Source organism: Osmia lignaria, chromosome 4, assembly GCF_051020975.1.
Source record: "Osmia lignaria lignaria isolate PbOS001 chromosome 4, iyOsmLign1, whole genome shotgun sequence".
NCBI lineage: Eukaryota > Metazoa > Arthropoda > Insecta > Hymenoptera > Megachilidae > Osmia > Osmia lignaria.
The window spans coordinates 8,431,596-8,458,602 of NC_135035.1; the positions used below are offsets into that span (position 1 = coordinate 8,431,596).

A 27,007-nucleotide genomic window follows, 5' to 3' on the forward strand; every position below is an offset into this window, starting at 1 on the left:
TCGCGATATTTATTTATTTCGATCACAACGTGAAATACAAGCGAAGTTTTTAATACAATATTCGTCGTGATGAAAGTAGAATCTAGTATTTTATAAAATCGAAAAAACAGGAAGGTGGGAGTTATTGTGAGTCCAGTGGTCGGTAAGGGATGAGGTCATGAGGTCAAGGTTTGGAGATGACTAGTTCGGATGAACCATTAGGAATAGAAGGAAGGATTTGGGGTGTTTGTTGTTGAAGGTTCACTTATAATACGATGAGAAAGCCCGACTATCTAAGTACGATAGTGAATGATTCGGTATATAATATCGGTTACGAACTTAAAGTAAATATTAATTAATAATATTGATATATAATTACTTCATAAACACGGTACTGAAATAGAAAAATTCGTTTAAGAATGTCTTATACTAATAAATAATAAATATTGAAACAATAAATCATGACAAATAATAGTGTAAATGTAAGTAAAATATACACAATATTCATTTAATAATAAGAGATAATAAAATATATGTGATTATTAATTAAACAAATTTTAAGAAAATAATTTAAAATTCTATCACGATAAATTGCATTTCAATAAAAAGATATAAAAACATTAATATATTAAAAAAGATTATACCACCATATCCAAATATACTGAAATAATAAATGTTAATTGTTTAATACAAGAAAATAATAAAATTTTAAAGAATAATGATGAAATAAATTGCGGTACACCGATTAGCACCCAGGTGATGCTCGATGAATCGTTGAAGACGAACTGAAGCGGCGCAGGCTCATCGCAACCTCAGCCGCGGTTGTAAACAATAGAGTGCGTGCGCACACTCACTGTCACTACACCTATTATATGGGGTACAACTCTAAAAATCTCTTGAAAATTATTTGTTTTAACGTTATATTAATTAAAAATATAACTTAGTACTTAAAATAAATTTATATATATTTAAACTTTGATATTTTACAACACTTACTAAATCATTTATTAAATTCCCTTGTTTGTGTTTTACTGTTAAATCTTTATATTTATGGCCTAGGTGTTTATGTCTATCGTTTGCCATAAAATTTTCAAGGGTTATTGTAAAATAAATCCTTTGCTAAAATTTCAGGAAAGTATTTATATCTCCGTTATATCCAACTGCTTCAACATGTAATGGAAAAAGCCAAGGATCGAGAAGCTGAAACCTAATGGTATCGATGTTGCTTTTATCCATGCCCAGATACTGTAAATTTTATATAAAATATAAAAAAACTATAAAATATATAAATTTGCATTTATGTAATTAATCAATGAAAACCTACACTATTGTCATTAAAACTAAAAAATTACAATAAACAAATTGCAATAGTTTTCAATTGTATTATCTATGAATTTCCAAGTTTTGATAAAATTTCATTTACTCACTTATAAACGTGATCGTTTATTTTAAAAGGCGAAGGCGTGGGAATAGAACCACTATCATAGATAACCACTGGTTTAATCGGCACATCATCCGCGTTTGTCCTAGTTTGTTCAATTTTAAAAACCACGTGTTCACCGTCAATAACCTATGCAAAAAATAATCTTATCTTATAAATTACTTTCTAATTTAAAACAAAAAACTTATTTCACCTTTCCAAACACCGTGTGTTTTCCGTCTAACCATGGTGTAGATATGGTTGTGATGAAGAATTGACAACCATTGGTATCCTTTCCAGCATTCGCCATACTCACATACAGGGGACCATTGTGTCCAAGTTCAAAATTCTCATCCTCAAAATATTTCCCATAGATACTAATCGATCCAGTCCCATCATCATTTTCTATATCTCCACCTGGAAATCATTAATGGCTTGTTGAGCAAGTTCGAATTTAACAAGATAGCTTGTTTAATTACCTTGTACCATGAACTTCTTAATTACACGATGAAATATACTTCCCTTATACGTTTTTCCTGCTACTCCAGTTGTCGATAAAACAAGAAAATTCTTAACAGTCTTTGGTACAGTTTCACCGAATAAACCAATTACGATTCGACCAGCTGGATGGTCGTCTATCATAATGTCGAAGTAGACTTGATCGGTGACGGTCAGATTATCGTTCTAAAATAAAAATCAATAATATTAGATAAATTTGCTTTTGTTCTATAAATTATAAGGTGATTTAGATTGTAATTAAAGTTACAGAAAGGAGTAATTGTTTAATGGTTCGGATATTTTAACACTCTTTGGTTAAACTGATCCGAAAATGAATAAATTCTTAATGAAGCATTCTATTTATGTGGAATTTACTAATTACTATTAAACGTATTAGGAGAATATATTAATCAATTAGAATATTATTTCGAACATTAGAAGAAAGTATACCTATATCGATAATGTTTAAGATAGCTAAATTGGTTACTAAATATTGGAAAGATAGCGTCTTATCAATTTTCTCAATCGTAAAACACGTTGTATTCACGCGTTCGCAGAAAGTTATATATGTACGATACGTAACAACGAAGGAAACCTTATGTACACTATATAACTATAGATCGCGTCCGATCTATACTCCGATTCTCTTCTCACGATTCCTCTTTAATCCGATTTCATGTGGCAATACGTTATCCAAGTTTCACCAGATACTGAAAATTGCTTTCAATTCACAGAAAATGTATCCTCTGTCCAAGAGAACAACGCACCAGGCTTTCACTGCACTTTTACCTCATTTCTCGTCTGTTATTTCTACCATCATTCAAACATTTTCTAAATTTTGTAGAAATAGAAATAGTATTTTTTAAATTTCATGTCTCATTATTTCCCGTTAAAAATGTTCACACGACGAACTCTTGCACCAAATTCCTCGATGCATACGACCTAACGGTATGCAGAAAAACGCAAACGCGTTTTTCATAATGTAATGTTCTTGATATTAATCAGGAAACGGTACCTCTAAAGTTGAAGCTAGTGCAACCAAACAGGCTATCGCCAACAGGATCTTCATGATTTTACGATTGGACACAGAATACTCCGAATTTCCAAGTTTTAACTTCATCGATTACGAGTCGAACGACGTCTATCAAATGCGATCAGAAGCACCGCGCGGAAACCAAATGAACGCTCCAAACGCTTGCGCGGAACGTGTACCGTTTCAAGCGTTTTGCCGCTATTTTGCGTCGACATATTTTAATTCTAAGAAAATTGACTGACGCTTAAAAGTAGACCACCTAAGAGTGTCTATCTCTAAATTACAATAATTCATTTTTAATTTATTTTTATCCTCAAATATTCAAAATTAGGATCGGTTATCTCAGAATTAGCTCGTATCGAAATATAAAAATCCTTTCATTTACCAAAATTTTAAATTAAATTAAATTTTAAAAAAGGGGGCATCTCGCGTGGATGTGAAGCAAATCCTCGTTAGGTCAAGGATCCTCGAGGCTGGCAATTCGATCGAGCTGCGATCGAAGAGGTACCGAGGCTCGCTCGTCAGGTACCGTTATTCCCGATCGTCGACCAGGTCGAATATTATAAAAGGTGGGACCATCGACGGTCCAAGGATAGTTGTTCGCGATGGAGAAGAGCAGTAGGTCGCGTGGTGCGTGGTTCACGTTTACGTTTCTTCTCGCCGCTGTTCTCGTCGTCGAGGCGGCTGTGATCGATCGGCAAAGACGAGAATTCGTGATACCGGATTGGATCGAGATCGTGGACGAGCCTGTCGCCGAGAACTCGCAGACAATTCAAAGGGCGGTTAGAGTTAGGGATGCCAAGGTGAATTACGAGGGAGCACAGGTGTGGAGGGTGCAGGCCTCCGAAGGTCAAAAGGACCTGGTGTCGAATGTGACGATGGACTTTCAAGAAGCTGGATGTTCGTAAATCTTTTAATCTTTCATTTTTATCTTCGATAATTGCAGAAGAATTTTTTTATCAATTCGATATCGTTTTCGAAATACAGAAGTTTTCTCTTATCTTTGTATCTAAATTAATGAATTCTTCAAATTCTGCAGATTAATTATCGTTTCTTAATACAGTGCTCTCGTTATGGGCTAGCAACGAAACAGGAGTAGATGTGATGATTCGTTCAGAAGAAATTCCGAGAGTGGCTCGTTATTTGCAACAAAAGGATCTACAATTCCAAGTGGTAATTGAAGATGTGCAGAAAGCGATAGACGAAGAAAATCCATCGCTTTCCGAAGAAGAGATGGAGGAACTGGAAGGTCGTAGAGGTTTGGAGAATCTCTTATTTTTTTATACATCATCAAAATTATTTCAAACGATCTAATGTAAATTTCATTTTGCTTTATACATATACTCTTTCTTGGAGGGCTTAATGTTTCCTCTTCATCGCTGTACTTTGCAGAAAGTACTGGGGCTCATGGTAAAAAGACATTAAACGACTATTTGTTCGACAGTGAAAAGATGTTTCGCTTGTCATTTTACCTGTTCCACTGACACAAATGGCAATGACGTGTTTAATCGCTGTTGTGCAGTCTAATCACGTAGCGAAGAAAGCTGACGGGAACGAATGGTAGTAGACACGTGCGAATTCGAAAGTGATCATGATAAGCATTCATCTTGACCATTAGACGTTCGGTGTAAATTAATCATTAAAAAACTAACGTTTCAATTTTTAATAAAACTCCACGTTAGAGGTACATATTTGTACATTGCAAAATTAAAAATAATGAAATGTACCTATTTTTATTTTGATTAATGTGCCTTAATTAGAAACTGAAGTTAATTAAATGATGTTTCATTTTACATGAAAAAGGAAATATCTGAAATTTCCCTAAAAATGTTAATTCTCATTAAAGTGTGTCATACCACACGCAGTCATTTCCAATTATAGTAATTAACGAGTTAATGACGTTATAATACCTGTACCCATATTCTGGCGATAATAAATCAATGAAACTTCAAACTATAACTCGGAATCATTAGCTGCTAGCTATTTTTCAATGGAAAGGTATGATCGTACAAACCGAGGTTACCGTCCTCGTCGTGAGTCAACCTGCTAACCCAGTTCCGGTTCATCGACAATGCTGATTAACATTAACAGTTATATGTGCTCGTGTGTGATGGTGTGCGAGCATCTGCAGCACACGTAGTTTTCACGAATAACCGCGTTGTTTCGATCCCGTTAACCCGTTTCCAGTAAATCGTCAAAGAGCTGGCAATTGGCCCGACTGGAAAGTTGTTCGAGAAATCGGGATGTCCAGTGGAGAATCGTAAACAAAGAGCGATCTTTGATAGACCTGATAGAATTGTTATTCTCAGAGAAGAATTCATGCTCATTAGTTATCGCATAAAATTAATTAGTATAGAACTTTCTCTTTCTAATTGTTTGAAAACGTCTTAGGTATTTCCTTTCTCTGCCCATATGAATTTCCGTAAAGAATCTATCCATTTAATTAAAATTTCTGGCTACGAGTTCAACTAACCATATCAATATTAAGCTTCTAAGTAATTTTCTAGCTCGTTACGCTTGGTGGCAGGGAGTCAGGGTGCGAGGTAGATATCCACGTCCTCCTCGTCCTGTTCGTTATCCTGTAGCTAGCGTACCCGGTGGTTGGCACTTTAGGGGTGAGCTTCTTGCACGCACAATCCGCTTCGTCGATTCAGACTCATCTTTACAAATTTCTTTTAAAATCCTCTCGATCGATCCATTTGATCGAATACAAATTCAGTGTCAATTCGTATCTGAATCCACGGAGCGGAATGTTCTCACATATCGTTTAAGGACATCGAACGTGCAACCATTGAATAATCTTGAAGGTATACCTGTCAGGTCATCGAATGGAGTGGACCAGTTACCATCGCCTCGAAGACATCCATGGATACCTTGATTACCTGGCTGAGACTTTTCCAGACGTCTGTTCTGTCGTCAGTATTGGAAATTCTGTCGAGGGACGACCTCTTAAGGTATTTATTGCTCCACAGGAACCCATGTTGTAAACATCCTGCAAGCTATAAAAATTTATTTGTAATTTAGGTTTTGAGAATCAGCAATGGGAAGCCCAATGAGCATGCATTATGGATCGATGGGGGAATCCACGCTCGAGAATGGATCTCCCCAGCTGCGGTAACTTACATCATCAACCATCTGGTTGAAAACAGTGAAGATTTAGAGGCTGATTACTATATCCTCCCTGTAGCGAATCCTGATGGGTACGTTTTCAATGATACCAGCTTTCAAACGAAACGGTACCATAATTATATATTTACAGATACGAATACACGTTCACGAGGGATCGTTTATGGCGAAAGAACAGGAAACGTCCTGTAGGTAGCATGTGCACCGGAATTGATCTGAACAGAAACTTCGGTTATCGCTGGGGTGGTATGGGAACCAGCAAAGACCCCTGCCGCGAAATCTACGCAGGTTCCGGGCCGTTCTCCGAACCGGAAACGAACGCCATTCGGAATTTCTTCGAGGCTAGCGCTGCTAATTTCAAAGTCAGTTATATTCTTTCTCTCAACGACGAATGAGTTAAAATGAATTCTCTCGTTACTTTTGCTCTCCAGGCGTACCTGACGTTTCACAGTTACGGTCAGTATATTCTATACCCATGGGGTTACGACAAACGCGTCCCACCGGATTATGCGGATCTGGAAAGGGTTGGAAGACAGGTAGCCGCGGCGATGAAGAAAGCAGGTGGGGCCAACAGCGAGTACACGGTCGGAAACAGCGCTACTACTCTGTATGCGGCTTCCGGTGGTTCCGACGACTGGGCAAAGGCGATTCTAAAGATGAAATACGCTTACACGATCGAGCTAAGAGACACTGGAAAGCATGGTTTCGTTTTACCAGCTCGTTACATCGTCCCAACAGCGAAGGAAGCATTGGCCGCGGTAATGATCGTCACAGAGGCTTGCAAATTATTGTAATTACTCGTTGTATAAATACAAATCAATACCTATCCTGATATTGTACGTACGAATTCGTGCACTGTAATTATTAGCTGATAAGTAAGAGCGTCTATTTATTAAACAGAATAAACAATTAACAATAATTTCCTTATTTTTTATTGTTTATTATATCGTGTGATTTATTTCTATTGTATATATGTATATCGCTAACATGGTGCTCGAGCAGCAGCCGTTGACTAACTGAGACATCATTCTAGCAATATTATTATGCCAATCGGCAATGTAGTGTCATGCATACTCCATAATATTAATAATCCAATCAATATAAGGATATACTTCCGTGTAGATCGTTGGTGCACCGATCGTACCACACGGAACGATTCCCCAGGAAGCGATTCCGATCAGTTCATAATTGGTACCGTTACTCACGACCAATGGACTGCCAGGGTCACCCTAAAACCACAGTCACGATGTCAAACAAAATCATTCAAATTAGTTTAAATAAAAATTTGATTCCTTACATTACACGTGGCGAAACCACTACTGCGGGGACCAGTACAAATGGTGTTGACAGATAAGGAAGATGAACCTGTAAGCTGTATTACAGATTTGTTACAAGTGTCTATGTCTATCATATTTAGTTTCAGGAGTTGAAGTTTGTCAGGCATCATTGGAGCGTATGTTCTCCAAGACGATCCCCAGCCTGTTAAGGTAACAGCAGCTCCGTTCGATACGTTTCCTGATTCCGGTAGATCGACACTATTGACCGAATCGGTGTACTTCAATGATTTGGACAGTTTCAGCAAGGCGATGTCATAGGGACCCGCTTCTCTAAAATTGCAAAATCGGTGTGTCAATTATAAATTGATAAAATAAAGGCTGAAGAAAGAATAATGTTATCTTGTTTATTCGATTATCAATACTATTCATAGAAGATTGCGATAAAGATAAAAGTGTACTTACCCATCATAATTCCTCTGTATGATAGATTTTTCAACAAAGACCGTTTGTTCAGTGCGTTCCTTGATTTGCAAGTTATGCTTTCCTACCTTAACCACAAAGTCACCGTAGGGTGGAACCATCAAAGCACAGTGTGCTGACGTGAGGATCCATCGCTCGCTGATAATAGCTCCGCTACAGAAGTGAGTGTGATCAGTGTAACCCCATTGAAGGGAGGCTTGCCATGGGACAGACTTTATTGGAACTTCCGTTGCTTCATTGGTATATTTGGGATAAAATGGTAAAGGATAACCGCGGTATGGTTTCCCTTCTTTAGAAAAAAGAATGCAATTTGATTAGTTTAAAAAAGTATAGAGGAACAGGATTAATAGAAAAAAGAATACTATTAATAATAGACTTACCACAGCTAACTACCGCAAGAAAGGCAATAAAGACAATCAGTTTCGACAACATTTCGATGGTATGATACGTCTTCACTCGGTTGGATCTTATATACTAGCATATACGATAGCACACGTGTGTTATTTTTAATCGCACCTGTTAAAATTGTGCTGGCGTGAAAACTTTGTGTAATAGATAAAAGGTACCTTCTGTAAATATGTAAATAGAACATAGACTGGCTTCAGTTCAATGGATGCTCTCAGTTGGAAGGGAAACATAATCCGACACAGACAAAATGATAGCACACTTGAAAAATAAAGATATATTGTATATTTCATATAACGCAACTTGTGCATATATGTTAGCATCGGGTACTTGGTGGAGGTGAAACGCGTGTCAGGGTCATTACACTTAGGGACTTCGACCTATTTTTCAATGGGTTATCCATACCTGGAACCATATGTCTGTCGTCGGTGTTGGGACCGACAGAGGCTTGCAAAACGTTGTAATTACACGTTGTATAAATACAAATCAATACCTATCCTGCGTACGAATACGTATTGATTTCGTCACTTGATTTGCAAGTTATACTTTCCTACCTTAACCACAAAGTCACCGTAGGATGGAACAATCATAGCACAGTGTGCTGAAGTCAGGATCCATTGAGTGTAGATAATCGCTCCGCTACAGAAGTGAGTGTAAGAAGAGTGACTCCATTGAAGAAAGGCTTGCCATGGGGTAGAGTTTACTGGTGCTTCCGTTGCTTCATTGATATATTAGGGGTAAAATGGTAAAGAATAACCGTGGTAGGGTTTCCCTTCTTTAGAAAAAAGAATGGAATTTGATTAGTTAGAGAAATATAAAGGAACAGGACTAATAGAGGAAGGAGTACTATTAATAATAGACTTACCACAGCGAATTACGGCAAGGAAGGCAATAAAGACAATTAGTTTCGACGACATTTCGATGGTATGATACGTTTTCACTCGGCTGGATCTTATATACGAGTCTCCTAGCGGATGTTGGTATCAAAAGTTTATCGATAAGTACATATACCGTTTATCTTATTGCCGCAGGCTGTGTACTGATCATGTTCAATTCTATGAACGATGTATCTATTAAAATTTTAAGAACAGATTTTAGATGAAAAGCCGAGATTTTCGGAAACTTTCCGATTATTTTACGATTCAAATTCACCTATCCAGTATGGAATTCACCTATATCTATAATATTATAGCTGTTTGTTTTTATCACAAGTAATCGTGAATCATTTTACCTTTTCCGCTGTTGCAACGGACACGTCTTCCGCGAATAATCATTGATACTTCTGTCGAGTTTATCATTATCAGTGACTCGTTAATATTTTTGTAAGCAGGCGGAAACGAAATGAAAGATAAAAAATATCTTCGTCGTAACCAATATAACTTTGTGATTATAAACGAATCGCTATTTATTGAACAAAATAAGCAATTAACAATCTCTTTGGTGTGGTTCATTAAGAATAATTCAACATGATCACGGTGATCCACGTAACGAAAGCGGACACTCTGGTGTATACAGAAGGTGCGTTCTTTCCACCGCAGGGAAATAGTCCCCAGGATACGATCCCTACCACTTCCGCTTCTCCAAAACCGTTTCTTGTCACTAATGGCCCTCCTGAGTCGCCCTAGAATTGAAAAAAATTTTTCAGCACAAATTCTATAATTAAAAATTTAATTGCACCTTGCAAGCTGACAGACTTCCGTCCAAAGGACCGGTGCAAACGTTTGTCGAATGAAGAGGATTCTTCTCCTTTCCTTTCAAGCTTTTGTCAAGCGTACTCTTACACAAGTCGTAATCAATTATCGGTAATAAAGCTGCTTGCAGGTTCTCCGGCTTTTCCGGAGCGCGTGTCCTTCCGATGCTACCCCATCCGGTGAGCATAACGTCTCCCGTGGGAATGGAGCCAGGATACGGTAAGGACACCGTGGAGACGAATGGATTTAAATCGAATGGTTTTTCCACTTGCATCAGAGCAATATCATACGGTGCGACGGTTCTAAAACACACCGCTTCTCATTTAATTCTTAACCCTTTCGTTCCTCTTGCCACCTACGAGCGCTAGAAAAATTTGCTAGCCTCGTGTTATAAATCACAGGACTCACCCATCGTATTCCGGATGAACGAAAACTTTGTCCACCAGTCTGCTCTGTTCGGTATCCTCGAAAACACCTAACTTATATTTACCAGCTAAGATCAAGAATTCTCCTCTCGATGGAGTGAGGGTTTTGCAGTGACCAGCTGTCAGTATCCAACCAGCAGTCAACAGACTGCCACCGCATATGTGTCTAGCAGGTATCTTTCGTTCTCGATCGCCCCAATGCACGGAAACTTGCCAAGGATGCAGTCCTTTCTCGGCATCCTTCCCTCCGACTATTCTTGCCGGTCTTTGTGCCAGCATAGCCATGTACGACATCATATCTGTCGAGAAATACCATGAAATTAAATTAAATAAAATGTTATTCAAGCAGAAGGAAATATTCTCACCGCTGGTTCCGTTGTACATTAGGAGACTGAAATTTAGGATAATTAACAATTTTCTGTACATTTCGTGAAATTTTTTCGTCCCACACCTTCGGAGAATCGAGATTAAATGCCGATCTCGATACGATGAAGGTGAGAGTGATCGCAGAACAACATCCTGATGAACGGGATCTTTCTTCCTACCTGTCAGCTTGTAAACTAGTTCTTCTCGTTGTACAGACTTCCATTGACCATTTAGAGACGATTGATGCAATTTCTTTTTCACTGTCGCGCATTCATTTTGACTGTGAATTAAGACCATGACGGTCGTGTCGCGGAAAAGAAAGGAAGAAAGAAAGAGCTGTTAGTCGACTCGTCACTGAGTCCACACTATTTTCGGTTTCTGTAAAGTGGACTTAAGTTAAAGAGAAGTTTATTTTTGGTTTTATTTTACATATATCAATATAGTTGCATTTCACTGTATATATCTGTACATATTATTCATTAGAAAAAATAAAAGTTTCTTAATTTTTAGACATAGTGTTTTGAATCCAATCAACGAAAGAAGAGGTCTTGGTATAGACAGATGGTGCACCGGTTGTACCGCATGGGACGATTCCCCAGGACACGACACCGATGAGCTCGTTGTTGAGGACCAATGGACCACCAGAGTCACCCTGAAACCACGATCGTGATAATTAATAAAACGGTACCAGTTAGATCGGACAGAATTGCAAGATTTCTTACGCTGCATGCCGAGTAGCCACCACTGAGAGGACCAGTGCAAACATTGGTCTCGTGCAATGGAGATGGGCCGGTAAGAGATTCCACGGCTTTTTTGCAGGTGGCAAGGTCGATCAGAGGTAACTTGGCGATTTGAAGTCTGTCAGGCATGATTGCATTGTTAGTTCTCGAAGTTGATCCCCAACCTGTCAATGTAGCTGTTCCGCTTGGTACGCTTCCTGCTCTTGGTAGGCTCACTGCCCTGACTGCGTTGCTCATCTTCAGGGGTTTGGACAATTTCAACAAAGCGATGTCATAGGGAGCTACGTTTCTAAAAATGTTCAATTAGCAAAATTAGAAAGCAGGCTTGAAATTTTAATTCAATGCATTTAGAAAATGAAATTATAGAGTTTGAAGTCTAGTCTACCCTCTTACCCAGGGTATTGTGGATGAACGAAGGACTTTGCAACTTTGATTACTTGTTCGGAATTTTCCACTGTTTTCAAGCTATGTTTTCCACTTTTAACCACGAAGTCACCATATGATGGAACAGCAAGAACACAGTGTCCAGCTGTAACGATCCATTGGCTATTTATGATAGATCCACCACAGAAGTGTTGGAAGGATAAGAAACCCCATTGAAGAGAGACTTGCCATGGGGCGGAACCTGGTTGAGCTTCCGATCCTCCAACGATACGACTGCCCAAAAATGGCGTGGGGAACCCAAGGTAGGGCTTTGCTGTTGAGAAAGAAGAACAGTGTTAAAGTCAAGGTGTCGTTTGAACAATGTGACAATAAAATCCTAATTTAATATTGTAATATTGTATATTATTTTAGATCGTAATATTAGTAAAAATTCACTTACTGGCTGCAGCCACTGCAAGAAGGGCAATAAGGATGATCAACTTCGAAGACATTTCAATGGTTTGATGCATTTCGATGCTGTAGCATCTTATATAGGAGTCGCTCTTCCTGATACCGATAACGATTGCTTATCGACTAAGGTAGCTTTTAATCCCTGTAAAAGACAGCGGTACTCGTTAGATTAAAATGATTGCAGCATGTCTAGAGATTTCATTAATTTTTGTGATGAATCGATCGATCCTTTATCTGTCGAATGTAAAATTGCGAACTTTGGAATTTCTTTATCACTCTGACTACCAAAAATTTTAATTAAAAAGTGATCGATGGAAGAATTATGTTTCAGACACTTCATAATGTATGCCACGTGATTGTTAATATTCAAATGGGATAAAAGATTATATATCAAAATTACGAACTTGTGACATTCTAAACGTGTTACGTCTTTAAAATAACAATAACAATTTTCTACTACAATTGTAATGCAATGATTAATTAAGGTTATCTCTATTGTCATAGCATATGTACTAATGATCTTGAAATACTATTTCAATTTTATTTTCTTATTTTGGAAGGTCTAAGTAACAATAGAGTTATACATTGTCTTGAATTATTCATTCTTTTTTTAGAATTTTTAAGCTGATAACGCGATATTGTTCTCATTATTGCTTCCAATATTTCAATTATTAGATATAATCTGCTTGTATTGATTTACTTTGATCGATACGATTGTAACCGTCTGATTGAGACACGAGTACTCTCAATCCATCTTATCTATCCCGCCATTGAGAAATTATATTTGCTTTCTACGAAAAATTATCGATATCTGGAGTTAATCGAATCGTACTTGCAATTACTTTCGCACGCGACGTGCGAAAAGGGGTAATGGTGAGATAAAGAACATACGTGCTGAAATTATTATTATTGCTTCTTTATTTGTTGTATTCTATTTTTCTATCAACTTGTCACAAATGTACTGCGGTAAGTATTACTGCAGTACAAGTGATAGCGAATTTGTTCAGGAAAGAAATTGTAATTGTAGTAGCTGAAGAGTGCGTGCTAGGTTGTCAGTGCATGTTCTGGTGGATCCAGTCAACGTATGAGGCGACACGGGTGTATACAGAGGGCATGTGGCTAGATCCACATGGCATCATTCCCCATGAGACAATACCAACTTGGACAGCTGCAGCTCCATTGCCTTGGGCGAGTGGGCCACCAGAGTCACCCTGCAGGCAAGACAAAAATAAACGCATGTTGAAAGGAAAAAAAAGAAATTAATATTAATAAATGTGTATGCTAAATTCACTTTCTTTTCATGAATTGAAAAAATTCCCTTCTCTGTTAATTCGCTGCCCTCCAAAAAGAACCTTAAATCTACTTACGGAGCAGGCAGACACTTCCTTGCCAGAAGTGCCACTGCAGACTTGAGTGCTGAAGAGTTCAGGTTGTTTGCCAACGGTTGGCTGGGATTTCAGTTCCTTCAAGCATTCTTCGTTGCTCAGGATTGGAACAACAGCTTTCTGAAGTTTGTCTGGTAGAACAGGGCGGGTGCTCTTGGATGTTGAACCCCATCCGCTAAGAATAGCTTGTCCACCTTGATTTTGTCCTTGAGCGGGCAGGTGGATGGGCTTTACGTTGCTGTTGAACTTCAGGGGTTTCTCCAATTTCAAAAGGGCGATGTCGTGTTGGGCAACACCTCTGCAAATTAATTGAAAAAAGGATATAATGGGATGTAGAATTTTGTTTAACTTATCTCATCGTGTTTGCGTAGGAAATAGAGAATGCCGAACTGAGATTGTGGATTATCAAACAACCAATAAAGACGTGATAAGAGATCAAGTAGGCTGATCTAGTTTTTAATCTCATTTTCGAGGTTTCCGTTACGCACTTTGAAGAGTAATGAGAGAAGGATGATGCGAAAGGTCACTAAAAATTTCATATATAGACAATAATATTTGAAATATTAACAAATTTAGAAAACGCAATTTCAATTGCCCACTGTCCAGGAAATAATAACCATCCTCAACAAAATACAGTTCATAGAAATAGCAAAATTTTTCTTAATCGATTAATGCCACACCACTTAATTATTTTCGCTTGGAATATTGATTTAGACGGAGATTCAATTCTTACCCTGGGTATTGACTGTGGACGATAGTCTTGGCAACGTTGATAGTCTGTTCAGTGTTCTCGTTCTTTTGCAGGTAATATTTGCCAGCTGTAATCCTCAGTTTTCCAATCTTCAGGATACAGTGTCCAGCGGTCAGGATGTACCATTCATTTAAGATAGAACCACCGCAGCTGTGACTGTATTTAGTAAGGGGTGGGACTCCCCATTGTATGGATACTTGGTAAGGGAATTCACCAGGCGTGGCGTCGACACCATCGGTGATACGTGGTGTCAGGTCGTAGGGGATGGCCCAGCAAACTAAAAGGACAAGTTATAATTCCAAGTGAAGTTCAGAAGAAAATATTACAATATAACTATATTAATTTATCAATGAATTTGAGAAGTAAGAAAATGTTTAATTTCTTACCCTGGAGCACGAGGATGGCAGCCAAAACACACTTGGTCAACATTGTTACTCGCTTGTTTCGAAGTAACTTCTGAGATCAGGTTGAAACTACGATTTATATATGGTGTTACACATCATTATCTAGTGATAATTCAAAATTGTAATCGATAACGGGTCCTCTTGGTGTGATTTTTATAGCAGATACATCTGCCCACAACGAGTACGTTACGATTATCATCTAGTATCGTGTTTCTTTTTTGATTACTTGATAGGTAATTCTGTTCACTTGTTAAATGGATTGCAATCATGGAAACTCCAAAAATATTATACCTAAAGATATTTTTCTTACTGTGTATTTATTAAATTTTATTAAATAAATACATCCTACTTAACTAAATACATGACACATAAATTACACCATACTATAATCAACATTTAATTACACATTATTGATGCTAAGACCGAGAATTTACAATATTTACAGATCGCTCATGGATAAAATCAGTCGTATCATTAAAATGATGTTCTAGTAATTATTTTAGTCATGGTAATCAATTCGATGATGTTTTACAAGATCCAATCTGCTGAACTGTACACTGTATCTCCAAGGACGTTGTAAAGAAACGAAATTCAGCGTTATCATCGATAACGATCGGACAGTTTATCTATACGATTTGTTGAGCAGTTATCAACATCAGTCCAGACAGATCTTTATTACGATATTAACAAATTAACGATATAGGTTCTGATTGAAACAGATACCAGAGACGATTCATGAGTCCGCAGTACGCTGAAACCATTTCGTTACTAACGATGAATTTTACGTGTTGCAAGTGACTAGACGAGCGATCATCCTGATCCCAGCCCAGATTTCGCGAGCTGTGGGCACGACTCGCTGGAAGAAGAAATCCGTAAGTACCACAATCGCAAATCTCCAGGGTGTAGGCGTACTTTATTCCAGCTACACCTTTGGCTCATCATCAGAAGCATCTAAAAAATTAAAGTTAAATAGTACCAAAAAGGGTCCAAACATCACATTGAAGCAAAAATATTTAGAGCCCTATCATTTTTTGTTAGAGGTGAATTTCAAATTGTTGGTGTGTAAAACTAGAAACTCATTGAAATTTTTAGTGTGAAAAGGTAAATCAATAAAAAAGTAATAATAAACATATAGAAATGATGTGTATTGACCTTGAAAATGACCCTATTTATTGTGTATATTATATCATCGTGACAAATACCATAATCTCAAGAAGCAAACTTCGTATCTAGGTTATCGAATGGATGTAATAGCAATCAATTTAATTAGTTAACGAGTACGGCGGTATCGTTTGTGCTCCACTAATTAGTTATCAACCAGAAAACGATAACGATCCAATATTTTCTAGTTTACATAGACGAAATATTTACTCTCGTCGTTGTCGTACCTGAAATCGGATACAATAAATCAGTTGACGGACCAAGTTTGTAATTGGTATCGTGTACCTCCGAAATTTTCACCGATAGCTTTTTTCGCTGCACTCACTAATTCGGAATAGTCGGAGGGTTTCGAGTACGTGTATCCCCATGGCACCAGCCACATTTGCGAATAGGAGTGCAATGTTAAGTACATCCTGTAAATTCCATTCATTATCATTTCGCCTGAAACTAGAAAATTAATATCTCCCATTTATCTACCTAATCTTCTCTTTGTTGGCCAGGATGTACTCGGCCATCGCCTTCATGGCAACGGTCCAAACTCGTCCCTCCCTCCTCCACTTCAGCCCAATGGTATCCAAAATTACGATTCGGGTTGACACCTTCGCATTTACCCCATAACCATCTAAAGCAGCCTATAATGGACGGACATATATTGACGATTAGCAAATCATCGACTAACAGTAAATACGAAAAAAATCGACTGGTAACGGAACAGATCTCATGAAACACGGTGAACACGAAAATTCTTTGCATGTATAAATTCAGTAAAATATTCTTGGTAACGTAAGAAAGAGGACGGGTCGAAATTTGCTTGAAATTTAATAGAATTTCAGAAATGTAAAGTTCCTTCAAGTAGGAATATTCCCTTAATAAAAAGATTAAATATTGTTATTAATATCTGTTCGTAATGATAGAAGATTGAGGGATTCGTCCTTTATACGTCGACTTTTTTCCGCAGAAGGGTAGATATCGATTCTGATGCAAACTCAATCGAAACTTATCATTATTGCTTCCAGTATTTTAATTTTTAGATACAATCTGCTTGGATTAATTTATTTTGATCGATACAATTGTAACCATTTGATTGGGACACGAGCACCCGTAATCCATCATAAGTGTCTCGTCCTTGAGATGTTATATTTGCTTTCTATGAAAAGTTATCGATATCTGGAGTTTATCGAATTGTACTCGCAGTTACTTTCGCACGCAACGTGCGAAGAGGGGTAATGGTGAGATAAGGAACATATGTGGGATTGGAATGTTTCGTGAAAACAAGACTGCGTACAAATGTATTTTATTAAAACCAGGCTAAACTATGTATACTAACTAATCACGAACACGCTTCATCACCAGTCTACTCCACTCGACTCTTCCATCCACACTGCTTGCTTTTTCTGCTACAAGCATTTCGTCACCAGTCACTTCCTCTCAGTCTCTCATTCTAAACAATAAGTTCAAAATCTAACTCCGGAGACACCGGGCATGGTTCTGCAGGCCATCACCGGTCGCTTGTCAACTATCCGTGGCCCAAGTTGCCCGGTTATGAATTATCCGCGTACTCTGCATGTTTGTCCCTACGCGTCACACCTCACACATATCGTGGGGGAATTATTATTGCTTCTTCATTTGTTGTATTCTATTTTTCCATTGACTTGTCACAAACGCACTGTGGTAAGTATTACCGCAATACAAGTGATAGCGAATTTGTTCAGGAAAGAAATTGTAACTGTGGTAGCCGAACCAGTCGGAGGAGTCACTTGGGGTATTGGAACCGGAGTGCTTGGTAGCTCATCAATGTACCAGTAGATCCAGTCAACGTAGGAGGCGACACGGGTGTATACAGAGGGCATGCGTGTAGATCCACATGGCATCATCACCCATGAGGCAATACCAACTTGGACAGCTTCAGCTCCATTGCCTTGGGCGAGTGGGCCACCAGAGTCACCCTGCAGGCAAGACAAAAATAAACGCATGTTGAAAGGAAAAAAAAGAAATTAATATTAATAAATGTGTATGCTAAATTCACTTTCTTTTCATGAATTGAAAAAATTCCCTTCTCTGTTAATTCGCTGCCCTCCAAAAAGAACCTTAAATCTACTTACGGAGCAGGCAGACACTTCCTTGCCAGAAGTGCCACTGCAGACTTGAGTGCTGAAGAGTTCAGGTTGTTTGCCAACGATTGGCTTGGATTTCAGTTCCTTTAAACATTCTTCGTTGCTCAGGATTGGAACAACAGCTTTCTGGAGTTTGTTTGGTAGAACGGTAGGGCGGATGCTTTTTTGTGTTGAACCCCATCCGCTAAGAATAGCTTGTCCACCTTGATTTTGTCCTTGAGCGGGCAGGTGGATGGGCTTTACGTTGCTGTTGAACTTCAGGGGTTTCTCCAATTTCAAAAGGGCGATGTCGTGTTGGGCAACACCTCTGCAAATTAATTGAAAAAAAGAAATAAGTCTATGGAATTTTGTTTAGCTTAAATCATCGTCTTTGCGTAGGGAATAGAGAATGCCAAACTGAGATTGTGAATTATCGAATAACCAATAAAGATGTGATAAGAGATCAAGTAGGCTGATCCAGTTTTGAATCTCATTTTCGACCTTCCCGTTACGCATTTCGTGAATTTTTTGAAAAATAATGAAGAGAGGGATGATGCGGAAGGTCACTAAAAATTTCATATATAGGTAGAAATTAATATTTGATATATTAAAAAGTTTAGAAAACGCAATTTCAATGGCCCACTGTCCAGGGGTTGATAACCATCCTCAACAAAATACAGTTCGTAGAAATAGCAAAATTTCTCTTAATCGATTAATGCCACATCACTTAATTATTTTCGCATGGAATATTGATTTGGATGAAGATTCAATTCTTACCCTGGGTAGCCAGCGTGGACGATAGTCTTGGCAACGTTGATAGTTTGTTCTGTGTTCTCGTTCTTCTGCAGGTAGTATTTGCCAGCTATAACCCTCAGTTCTCCAATCTTCTGGATACAGTGTCCAGCGGTTAGGATGTACCATTCATTTAAGATAGAACCACCGCAGAAGTGGCTGTGTTTAATTATCTGTGGAATTCCCCACTGTATGGATACTTGGTAAGGGAATTCACCAGGCGTGGCGTCTTCACCATCAGTGATACGTGGTGTCAGGTCGTACGGGATGGCCCAGCATACTAAAAAGACAAGTTTCAATTCCAAGTGAAATTAAGAAGAAAATATGACAGTATAACTATATTAATTTATGAATGAATTCGAGAAGTAACAAAATGTTTAAATTCTTACCCTGGAGCACGAAGATGGCAGCCAAAGCACACTTGGCCAACATTGTTACTCGCTTGTTTCGAAGCAACTTCTGAGATTAGGTCGGAACTACGATTTATATGTGCTATCACGCATCATTATCTAGTGATAATTTCAAATTTTCATGAATTTGTTTTTGGGAAACACATCATTTTAACAGAAACGTTATTATTATCATCCAGTATCGCGATTTCTTTCTTGATTACTTGGAAAGAGTCTTATTTTTTATTTTTCAAGTTAAATCGTTCAAATGTTAAATAGATTGTATTCATGGAAACTCCAAAGATACTATATTTAAATATTTTCTTCTTAATGTATAATTATTAAATTCTATTAAATGAATACATACTACTTAACTAAATACAATACATAACACATAAATTACACCATATTCTAATCAGCATTTAATTACACATTCTTGATGATAAGATCGAAGATTTACAGTATTTACAAATCGTTCATGGATAAAATCAATCGAATCATTAATATGACATTCTAGTAATTATTTTAGTCATGGTAATTCTTTCGATGATGTTTTAGAAGATCCAATCTGCTGAACTTTACACTGTACATTCAAGGACGTTGTAAACAAACGAAATTCACCGTTAAAAAACAGCCGATAAATCATCGATAACGATCTGACCGTTTATCTACTCGATTTGATGGGCAGTTATCAACATCTGTCGAGACATATCTTTATTACGATATTAAGAAATGTACGATATAGGTTCTAATTGCAACTGATACCAGGGACGTTTCATGAGTCCGCAGTACGCTGTAATCATTATGCCCATCCACGACGAATTTCACGTGTTGCAAGTGACTAGACGAGCGATCATCCTGATTCCAGCCCAGATTTCGCGTGCTGTAGGCACGATTTGACTCGCTGGAAGAAGAAATCCATAAGTCCCACGATCGCGAAGCTCCAGGGTATAGGCGTACTTTATTCCAGCTACACCTTTGGCCCAATCATCAGAAGAGCCTAAAAAATTAAAGTTAAATGGTACCAAAAAGGGTCCAAACGTGTCATTCAAGAAAAAATATTTGGATTTCCTTCATTTTTTATTACAAGTGAATTTAAATTTGAGTGGAAAATTAAGAACACATTGAATCTTCAATACCTAAAATTGTTAGTCTGAAAATGTAAATTAATAAAAAAGTGATAATAAACATATAGAAATGATGTGTTTTGACCTTGAAAATGACTTTATTAATTGTGTATATTATATCATCGTGACAAATACTATAATCTAAATAAACAAGCTTCGTATTTAGGTTACCGAATAGTTGTAATAGCAATCCATTTAATTAGTTAACGAGTACGGCGGTATCGTTTGTGCTCCACTAATTAGTTATCAAACAGAAAACGATAACGATCCAATATTTTCTAGTTCCCGTAGACGAAATATTTACTCGTCGTTGTCATACCTGAAGTCGGATACAATAAATCAGCTGACGGACCAAGTTTGTAATTGGTACCGTGCACCTTCGAAATTGCACCGATAGCTTTTTTCGCTGCACTCACTAATTCGGAATAGTCGGAGGGTTTCGAGTACGTGTATCCCCATGGCACCAGCCACATTTGCGAATAAGAGTGCAATGTTAAGTACATCCTGTAAATTTCAATCATTATTATTTCCCTTACTTCTTAAAAATTTATATCTTCCATTGATCTACCTAATATTCTCTTTGTTGGCCAGTATGTATTCGGCCATCGCCTTGGTTTCCCGCTCGGAGAACGCGTGCGGACCAGCGTATGTTTCGTGGCAAGGGTCCAAACTCGTCCCACCCTCCGCCACTTCACCCCAATGGTAACCAAAATTACGATTCGGATCGACACCCTCGCATTTACCCCATAACCATCTAGTATAATGGCTCACCAACTGAAGCAGACTATAATGGACGGACCTATATAGACGATTAGCAAATCATCGACTAACACTAAATTATTACTAGCTCGTGATTAAAGCTTCAGGTATTGTGAAGCAGATTTTTACAGGAGGATCGTACCGACTGTCGTCCTGATCATCCCCATGATTGCTTCGAGTCTTTCGCCACAATCTGTCACCAGTGTGAGTGAACTCGTAGCCATCAGGATTCGCGACAGGTAGAATCATCCAATCGGAACTGTCCAACAATTTTGAGTAGCTGCTGTTCTTCTCGACCAGCTGGCTCATAATGTAGGTCGCGACTGCGGTGCTGATCCATTCACGTGCGTGCATACCTACCGAATACCAAGACAATTCGAAAAAAAGCGACAGGTAACGGGACAGATCCCATGAAACACGGTGGACACGAAAATTCTTTGCGTGTATAAATTCAGCAAAACATTCTTGGTAACGTAAGAAAGAGAATGGATCGAAATTTGATTGAAATTTAATAAAATATCAGAAATGTAAGGTTTCTTCAAGTAGGAATATTTCCGTAATAAAATTGGAATTAGAAAGATTAAATATTGTAATTAATATCTCTTCGTAATGACAGAAGATTGAGCGATTCGTCCTTCATATTTCGACTTTTTTCTGCAGAAAGGTAGATATCGATTCTGATGGAAACTAAATCGAAATTTCATCAGAAAGTAATTACAAAAAGAGATATCGTAATCCTTTCAATTATTATCAAGTACTTCAAACTTTCGATGAAGTTTCATGAGAGCAATGATATGCTTCGATCCAGATATCATTTATACAAAGCAAGTGATTTCAATGCACAACTTTCTAGCTTGAATAATTTATTTTTCATAAAACTGAGTAGTGTTTAAAATCTTTAAGAAACATAGCTGCATTTGCATATCAAAGCGAAGGCATGAATTTGCATTAGAAATTGCCTCGTACAAAAGATCTTTCATCTTATGCAAAGTCTAGGAGAGATTTAATGTCGCGTTTGATAAAGATCAAGATTTCATGTCAAACGCTAGAATTCTAGAGTTAACTAAATGAATATGAAGCACGTACATGCATACAAAACCTTCTATCTTTTATGAATTTCTTTAAGGTAACTAGGTAAACGTGTTCTCGGAAGAATAAGTTGAAGAAACTGGGACTTACCGGCATCTATCCAGATGGCTGGTTTGTCATCGCCATCCTTAGTTGGACCAGATGAAATTTTCACCATTTTAATGGGTTGCCCCTCGAAACTGTTGCCAATTGTTATCAATTCTACCAGCCTTGGGTACCTGAAGGCTAAATATTCCATGTATCTAACGATATCTGAAAGAAAATCGTTTGACGATCTAACAGTTTCCCAATTTCTGTAGAAGAAGAAGATTAATTTTGTAGCAATTACAATTGTGAGATTATTACCTCCGTATCGATGATATCTCTTCCAAGTCATGCTGTGACCTCGACTGGTGACAAGATCTTCGCGTTGTTCTTTGCTCATCTTTGGATTTTGATGAGCTATCATTTTCTATTATAAAAAAAGATAAATGTCGAGAAAAAATGTATTAGAAAAATATTATCTAATTATTTCATACCTGAAGATCGGATATCAGCACTTTGAAGTCAATTCCTTTATTCCTGAGAAACGTCTTCACATCTGAGACAAGATCTGGCGAGACCACCACGTCTGTCGTCCTAAAATCATCAATATCTCTTTTATTACTGTTCGATGAAACATAAAATGAGTACAAAAGTGTAGTATACTTGTTGTTTATCGGTTGTGTCCAGAATTTTACATCCTCAGGTTCAGCATCCATAAGTTCCTTCAATTCTTTCACCTGGCTCTGAGTGCTAGGGAACAATCTGATTAATTGATAGTTTCTGTAATTAACCCTGGTAGATCGTGGTTTGGAACTTTTCTCTGTGCCTATGAAACTGGTGACGATAGACCCAAGTCCACTCGCCACTGCAGAAAACATTGATTCTACGATGTCGCCAAAGGAAAATCCTCTGCTATCTTCGTTATTTGAACCACCATTAGTTTCGTTTAATAGTACATCTTTCTCGTTTATGTATCTGAAACAAAGTCCATGAAGAATCCTAATTTCGCAAATTAATCACCGCAACAAGAATTCAAGTTCACATTAGTCGACGCAAACCTATTCGTTTCCCTTTCCTCTTCAAGAAATAAATCGTCCTTGTTCACTGAGGAGCAATTGTCATTTTCCCAAGTGAAAAGTTCAAAATCAACGCGGTTCGGTCGAGCATCGATCAGATTCAATGAAATGATCATTGACAAACAAAATACGAACCGCAGGATCGACTGAACGTCGACAGCCATGGTCGGCCTGAATCAGGCCAGGATATGCGATCTTCTCGAAGGCTCCTTATTGACTGTTCTCATAGTCGGAGCCGGACTTGTGAGCGTAAACGAAAAACGACAGTTTCACCGGTCTGCCCCACGGGCCTGGCTTACGGGATTTCTCTATGGTATTCAGTACTCAAGCTCCTTCTCTAGCAACAGTGGACCGAGGTTAGTGGAATGTGACTCTACTTTTCAAGAGGAAGTCCTTCCGGTTCAAACCCTTCAAGGGCGATGAACCCATTATGAATTCAAGGATCATCACGATAGTCTTATCAGTTTTTGGATAAGACAGTCAAGTTGACAATTATCTTCTGACGTTCTTAATATTTCAACACCATTATTTTTAATTTATTTCTGTCCACGTTATTGGTATATACTTCATGTCAAAAATGGATTATTTAATTCTAATGGAGAATCAATATTTTATTGTATAAATTTTGCATGGACGTTACGCGAGAGGAAGCTAACTGGAAAATACTTCTTCTTTTATTTACGATGCTGCTCATTCCAATATAATCTACTAACGGTAATCGAGAGATAGTCTTCTACTTACCATATCTGCGAACTCAACAGACTCCATTCCACTCAATATGAATGAAATATTGGCTGTGAAATTTTTCTGGTTTCTTTTCCTTCTGTCGTAGAAAATGTTTCAATTTTTATTAAATTCGATCCAAAACTACGTTGAAAACAAGAAATGAGTTCTGCCTAAAAATGGGAAAAAATTAGGCTACACAATATTACTGGTTCCTATGCTAATTAAAAAAACAATAAAAAAAAATACAACGCGTCTTACGCTTCGAATATGGGTTTATTATCGTTACATCTATAAAGAACATACCGTTCCGGTATGCAACAATACAGTTATTGCGTGATCGTACGGTAATAATAGAGCGTAAATAAGTAAATAATTAATTCGATAATTATTATATAATGACTGGTGTTAAATTAATGTTAACTCGGTTAGTTCAGGTTCCCGCGAACACAGAATTTGAAACATACAATATAAGAGACGAGACAACGATCGCGTCGCGGTTGGAAAACCGCGAAAACGATGAAACAGAGAAATTAAAAAAAAAATGACGAAGGGAGAAGAAAGATCGGGTCATTACCAGCACCTCGTCCATCGAGGCTTACACCGAATTTTGACTAGCACAGTGGTCTAATGAGAATTCCTCTTCATCGGTTCCCTTTCATTAATTATCAACCCTCGAATTATGAATCTTTCCCCAAATTTTAAACGAAGGATGCTTTAACACGCGTTAATATAATAATTTAAAATTTGCTGCAATCCTCATTATTTGAGAGCCCCATGAAATTTTTAAATATTGTCCTAAGATATAGAAGTAAATTTGGAAATCCAAAGAAGGGTTTTGTTTTTATGTTGTAAAGGATTGATAAAAATCATTGAAATTGGAGGGACGAAAAAGAGGAAGCATAAAAGGACCCGACCAATCTCCCCACGTATATTAAAACATTAAAACATCGAAAAGAAGACGAAGAGGAAGAAATATGTGTCGCGACGAGAAGGATTACGATACAAATGTCGATCGTAGATCCTCTCGTGGCTACAGTATTGTCGTATTAATTACATGTAACATTCTCTCGTACAATAATTGACTGCTTATTCTCGTCCTCGTCGACAGGATCCTCCTTCGTCGGTTCGACCGTTTTCTTTTTTCAAAAACGAAGGATATCGCTCGCGAGGACGATTTAATGGCAAGAACCTATGGGTTTCGGGAGGATGATGATCAAAGAAGAAAAAAAAAAAAAAATTATACGACGATGTGATGCTTCGTTTCGATACGCTACTCCTCTTCGAGTATCGTTTATTTCTGTTCCGTCTGATTTAATTCGACGCATTTTTCGAATCCTCCTTCTTCCTCTTCATCGTGATACGTCCATCTTCCTCGACGAATCACGCGCGTCGTTCGTTTCTTTGTTCACTTATTTACAGTTATTTATATGTAACACGCTAGCCTTTTCTTCGTGGGCTAATAGAGGCATGGCTCCGCAACGACGTAACATTTCTTCGCTAAACATTACTCGAGAGTCCCAAGTATAACGCTTTCATGATAACGTACACATTGATTCAACTATTCTTCGCAATAGTGTATAACGTATATATTTCTGTGTATGAGAGTGTATTCATGCGATCGAGACGTACTCGCGATTTTGCGCTTCGAGCGCTGGACGATCGTCGAAATTACACGACCGATATGCTCTTCGACTAATAGCTACCGAACTCTATACCGATATACGGTATCCTTTCTGTAACAATTTTGTCCTGGAAGCAAAGTATAATTCTGCATTTTAGAACTTTAAATACTTTCATGTATTGGAACAATAATTTTTAAAGAACACTGAAAAATTTATATTAAAATTATATTAAAACTGTAGCTCCCTCCATGGTCTGCCATCCGTGGGTTCTGAAAATTCCATTTAACCATAAAACAGAAGAAAATTAAAATCACCAACAAATTAATGAGTTATCAAACCAATTATGGACCAAATTACTCTGCATCGTCGTACGTTGCTCCAGGTTCGCTTATATTACTCTGCTACTCGCTAAAAGATAATTCTGCCAACAGTAACGATCGTCAACAACGTTTCTCTTCTCGAGCGTGCGATCAACAAGGATGGAATCAATTTTTCTCTTCCTGATCATTCTTCGAATGATCCACAACCCTTAAGGATAATTTCTACGGTATTGTTTAGAACGTTCATGCTCTACTGACTCCGATTCTACGTTCAAGAAATGCACGAAGATCTATTACGAGAGTCAATTAGATTCATTCAAGAACCACACATGCACGATTTCCTTCTTCGACGAATCTATCTTTCGTCCATGGTCAACGCCGTACGTTGAAACCGTTACTCGAAAATTTTAAGAGGAGGCGTGCGATGAATGTCAGGATTTAAACGATGTTGGCCTTGGCTATGGAATTGCCCATCATGACCTTGTTCACGAAATTCACTATGGCCGTGGCTGGTTGCTCTGGTTCAAGTTCGGCGAACACGTGGCATTGATTGTCCGACTTGTGGGCGGGTTTCCTTGCCACGAATCCGAAGCATCGACTGAAGAAAATACATTTTTTTTTTTTTTTTTTTATAGAAAAGAACTAGAAGAGATACTACTCTTATTGAGATAGTGTTAGGTTCGATGGTGGATTTCAGGAACTTTCTGAAAAATTTCCAGGAAAATAACTTACTGAGCGCTAGCTGATCGTCCAGAGTCGTCGCCAGTGAAATCCCAGGTGCGTTCCTCGGTATCTAAACCGCAATAACTGATATTGTTCGTCGGGTAATGTCTACGGAAGAAAAGCTTCCTCGCGTTATCAGTCAGGGTGATCCCTTGTGTAGAGACCTTAAAATGAACGATAGTCGCGGTAGGCAGTGGTTTCTGTTCAAACATGGTCGTGACTGCTTTTTTAATCGCTTGAGGTCCCGTCAGCGATTCGGTATCCATTGTGAAAAGGTATAAAACGTTGCAGG

The 27,007-nt window shown here is 37.9% G+C and overlaps 9 protein-coding genes across 29 annotated transcripts in view; 1 reads left to right on the forward strand and 8 right to left on the reverse strand.

Annotated features, from left to right (window-relative positions):
- Positions 1-39: 39 nt before the first annotated feature.
- LOC117603324 (peptidyl-prolyl cis-trans isomerase, rhodopsin-specific isozyme) lies at positions 40-3,054 on the reverse strand. 3 transcript variants are annotated; one of them, XR_004581197.2, is made up of 6 exons: positions 2,913-3,054; positions 1,879-2,083; positions 1,614-1,816; positions 1,407-1,549; positions 976-1,224; positions 40-844 (listed from the first exon to the last, which is right to left on the reverse strand). XR_004581197.2 is itself a non-coding variant. In XM_034322352.2 (5 exons), exons 1-5 carry the CDS (start codon positions 3,015-3,017, stop codon positions 1,119-1,121), a joined length of 762 nt encoding a protein of 253 aa, XP_034178243.1. In that variant the 5' UTR covers positions 3,018-3,054; the 3' UTR covers positions 40-1,118. The 3 variants fall into 3 exon arrangements, 2 of the variants coding, with proteins under 2 accessions (XP_034178243.1, XP_076544165.1); XM_034322352.2 differs by having other exon boundaries at positions 40-1,224; XM_076688050.1 differs by lacking the exon at positions 2,913-3,054 and adding an exon at positions 2,348-2,830 and having other exon boundaries at positions 40-1,224.
- Positions 3,055-3,503: 449 nt separating this feature from the next.
- LOC117603404 (carboxypeptidase B) lies at positions 3,504-6,850 on the forward strand. The gene is made up of 6 exons (XM_034322535.2): positions 3,504-3,830; positions 3,994-4,188; positions 5,751-5,884; positions 5,955-6,130; positions 6,190-6,418; positions 6,488-6,850. Exons 1-6 carry the CDS (start codon positions 3,536-3,538, stop codon positions 6,848-6,850), a joined length of 1,392 nt encoding a protein of 463 aa, XP_034178426.1. The 5' UTR covers positions 3,504-3,535.
- An 85-nt stretch (positions 6,851-6,935) lies between these two features.
- Positions 6,936-10,679, reverse strand: LOC117603405 (transmembrane protease serine 9-like). The gene is made up of 8 exons (XM_076688158.1): positions 10,318-10,679; positions 9,896-10,211; positions 9,672-9,839; positions 8,380-8,598; positions 8,194-8,287; positions 7,796-8,102; positions 7,354-7,663; positions 6,936-7,285 (listed from the first exon to the last, which is right to left on the reverse strand). The coding sequence occupies exons 1-8, from the start codon at positions 10,629-10,631 to the stop codon at positions 7,121-7,123; spliced, it is 1,893 nt and encodes a 630-aa protein (XP_076544273.1). The 5' UTR covers positions 10,632-10,679; the 3' UTR covers positions 6,936-7,120.
- A 412-nt stretch (positions 10,680-11,091) lies between these two features.
- Positions 11,092-12,422, reverse strand: LOC117603407 (trypsin-like). The gene is made up of 4 exons (XM_034322540.2): positions 12,264-12,422; positions 11,834-12,137; positions 11,423-11,729; positions 11,092-11,352 (listed from the first exon to the last, which is right to left on the reverse strand). The coding sequence occupies exons 1-4, from the start codon at positions 12,331-12,333 to the stop codon at positions 11,200-11,202; spliced, it is 834 nt and encodes a 277-aa protein (XP_034178431.1). The 5' UTR covers positions 12,334-12,422; the 3' UTR covers positions 11,092-11,199.
- A 752-nt stretch (positions 12,423-13,174) lies between these two features.
- Positions 13,175-14,934, reverse strand: LOC143305265 (trypsin-1-like). The gene is made up of 4 exons (XM_076688103.1): positions 14,797-14,934; positions 14,393-14,687; positions 13,642-13,957; positions 13,175-13,485 (listed from the first exon to the last, which is right to left on the reverse strand). Exons 1-4 carry the CDS (start codon positions 14,837-14,839, stop codon positions 13,327-13,329), a joined length of 813 nt encoding a protein of 270 aa, XP_076544218.1. The 5' UTR covers positions 14,840-14,934; the 3' UTR covers positions 13,175-13,326.
- Positions 14,935-15,682: 748 nt separating this feature from the next.
- Positions 15,683-16,578, reverse strand: LOC117603408 (carboxypeptidase B-like). The gene is made up of 2 exons (XM_076688104.1): positions 16,453-16,578; positions 15,683-16,388 (listed from the first exon to the last, which is right to left on the reverse strand). Exons 1-2 carry the CDS (start codon positions 16,497-16,499, stop codon positions 16,223-16,225), a joined length of 213 nt encoding a protein of 70 aa, XP_076544219.1. The 5' UTR covers positions 16,500-16,578; the 3' UTR covers positions 15,683-16,222.
- Positions 16,579-16,633: 55 nt separating this feature from the next.
- On the reverse strand, positions 16,634-19,447 carry LOC117603475 (trypsin-1-like). Its single transcript, XM_034322679.2, has 4 exons — positions 19,250-19,447; positions 18,846-19,140; positions 18,078-18,396; positions 16,634-17,921 (listed from the first exon to the last, which is right to left on the reverse strand). The coding sequence occupies exons 1-4, from the start codon at positions 19,290-19,292 to the stop codon at positions 17,631-17,633; spliced, it is 948 nt and encodes a 315-aa protein (XP_034178570.2). The 5' UTR covers positions 19,293-19,447; the 3' UTR covers positions 16,634-17,630.
- Positions 19,448-19,605: 158 nt separating this feature from the next.
- Positions 19,606-25,130, reverse strand: LOC117603403 (carboxypeptidase B-like). 3 transcript variants are annotated; one of them, XM_034322534.2, is made up of 9 exons: positions 23,307-25,130; positions 22,912-23,223; positions 22,743-22,842; positions 22,570-22,675; positions 22,315-22,476; positions 21,278-21,491; positions 20,945-21,160; positions 20,696-20,880; positions 19,606-20,249 (listed from the first exon to the last, which is right to left on the reverse strand). In XM_034322534.2, exons 1-9 carry the CDS (start codon positions 23,486-23,488, stop codon positions 20,074-20,076), a joined length of 1,653 nt encoding a protein of 550 aa, XP_034178425.2. In that variant the 5' UTR covers positions 23,489-25,130; the 3' UTR covers positions 19,606-20,073. The 3 variants fall into 3 exon arrangements, 2 of the variants coding, with proteins under 2 accessions (XP_034178425.2, XP_034178423.2); XM_034322532.2 differs by having other exon boundaries at positions 20,945-21,175; XR_004581217.2 differs by having other exon boundaries at positions 20,125-20,249; positions 20,548-20,880; positions 20,945-21,175.
- Positions 25,131-25,272: 142 nt separating this feature from the next.
- The window catches only part of by (focal adhesion protein tensin), a 117,612-nt gene continuing 115,877 nt past the window's right edge, over positions 25,273-27,007 (reverse strand). For all 17 annotated transcript variants that reach the window (XM_034322519.2, XM_034322516.2, XM_034322520.2 and 14 more), the window contains 2 exons: positions 26,725-27,007; positions 25,273-26,590 (listed from right to left, as the gene is read on the reverse strand). In XM_034322519.2, the coding sequence (XP_034178410.2) occupies positions 26,431-26,590; positions 26,725-27,007 (443 nt within the window). In that variant the 3' untranslated portion in view covers positions 25,273-26,430. The remainder of the gene's footprint in view (positions 26,591-26,724) is intronic.

Excerpts from the sequence above, each read along its gene's own strand:
- LOC117603324 (XM_034322352.2), bottom strand. The coding sequence starts at position 3,017 with ATGAAGTTAAAACTTGGAAATTCGGAGTATTCTGTGTCCAATCGTAAA. Across the intron at positions 2,084-2,912 it reads CACTAGCTTCAACTTTAGAG|AACGATAATCTGACCGTCAC; the intron begins GTACCGTTTCCT and ends TTTTTATTTTAG. Across the intron at positions 1,225-1,406 it reads ATAAACGATCACGTTTATAA|TATCTGGGCATGGATAAAAG; the intron begins GTGAGTAAATGA and ends TAAAATTTACAG.
- LOC117603404 (XM_034322535.2), top strand. The coding sequence starts at position 3,536 with ATGGAGAAGAGCAGTAGGTCGCGTGGTGCGTGGTTCACGTTTACGTTT. Across the intron at positions 3,831-3,993 it reads GGACTTTCAAGAAGCTGGAT|TGCTCTCGTTATGGGCTAGC; the intron begins GTTCGTAAATCT and ends TTCTTAATACAG. Across the intron at positions 6,131-6,189 it reads CCTGTAGCGAATCCTGATGG|ATACGAATACACGTTCACGA; the intron begins GTACGTTTTCAA and ends ATATATTTACAG.
- LOC117603405 (XM_076688158.1), bottom strand. The coding sequence starts at position 10,631 with ATGATGTCGTACATGGCTATGCTGGCACAAAGACCGGCAAGAATAGTC. Across the intron at positions 9,840-9,895 it reads GAAGTCTGTCAGCTTGCAAG|GGCGACTCAGGAGGGCCATT; the intron begins GTGCAATTAAAT and ends TTTCAATTCTAG. Across the intron at positions 7,664-7,795 it reads ATACAGAGGAATTATGATGG|AGAAGCGGGTCCCTATGACA; the intron begins GTAAGTACACTT and ends TTGCAATTTTAG.
- LOC117603407 (XM_034322540.2), bottom strand. The coding sequence starts at position 12,333 with ATGCATCAAACCATTGAAATGTCTTCGAAGTTGATCATCCTTATTGCC. Across the intron at positions 12,138-12,263 it reads TCTTGCAGTGGCTGCAGCCA|CAAAGCCCTACCTTGGGTTC; the intron begins GTAAGTGAATTT and ends CTTTCTCAACAG. Across the intron at positions 11,353-11,422 it reads GTGGCTACTCGGCATGCAGC|GGTGACTCTGGTGGTCCATT; the intron begins GTAAGAAATCTT and ends TCGTGGTTTCAG.
- LOC143305265 (XM_076688103.1), bottom strand. The coding sequence starts at position 14,839 with ATGTTGACCAAGTGTGTTTTGGCTGCCATCCTCGTGCTCCAGG. Across the intron at positions 14,688-14,796 it reads TGCCATCCTCGTGCTCCAGG|TTTGCTGGGCCATCCCCTAC; the intron begins GTAAGAAATTAA and ends TTGTCCTTTTAG. Across the intron at positions 13,958-14,392 it reads GTCCACAGTCAATACCCAGG|AGGTGTTGCCCAACACGACA; the intron begins GTAAGAATTGAA and ends ATTAATTTGCAG.
- LOC117603408 (XM_076688104.1), bottom strand. The coding sequence starts at position 16,499 with ATGAAGGCGATGGCCGAGTACATCCTGGCCAACAAAGAGAAGATTAG. Across the intron at positions 16,389-16,452 it reads GCCAACAAAGAGAAGATTAG|GATGTACTTAACATTGCACT; the intron begins GTAGATAAATGG and ends TGGAATTTACAG.
- LOC117603475 (XM_034322679.2), bottom strand. The coding sequence starts at position 19,292 with ATGTTGGCCAAGTGTGCTTTGGCTGCCATCTTCGTGCTCCAGG. Across the intron at positions 19,141-19,249 it reads TGCCATCTTCGTGCTCCAGG|TATGCTGGGCCATCCCGTAC; the intron begins GTAAGAATTTAA and ends TTGTCTTTTTAG. Across the intron at positions 18,397-18,845 it reads GTCCACGCTGGCTACCCAGG|AGGTGTTGCCCAACACGACA; the intron begins GTAAGAATTGAA and ends ATTAATTTGCAG.
- LOC117603403 (XM_034322532.2), bottom strand. The coding sequence starts at position 23,488 with ATGGCTGTCGACGTTCAGTCGATCCTGCGGTTCGTATTTTGTTTGTCA. Across the intron at positions 20,881-20,944 it reads GCCAACAAAGAGAATATTAG|GATGTACTTAACATTGCACT; the intron begins GTAGATCAATGG and ends TGAAATTTACAG. Across the intron at positions 20,250-20,695 it reads TTTATTGTATCCGACTTCAG|GCTCTTCTGATGATTGGGCC; the intron begins GTATGACAACGA and ends TTAATTTTTTAG.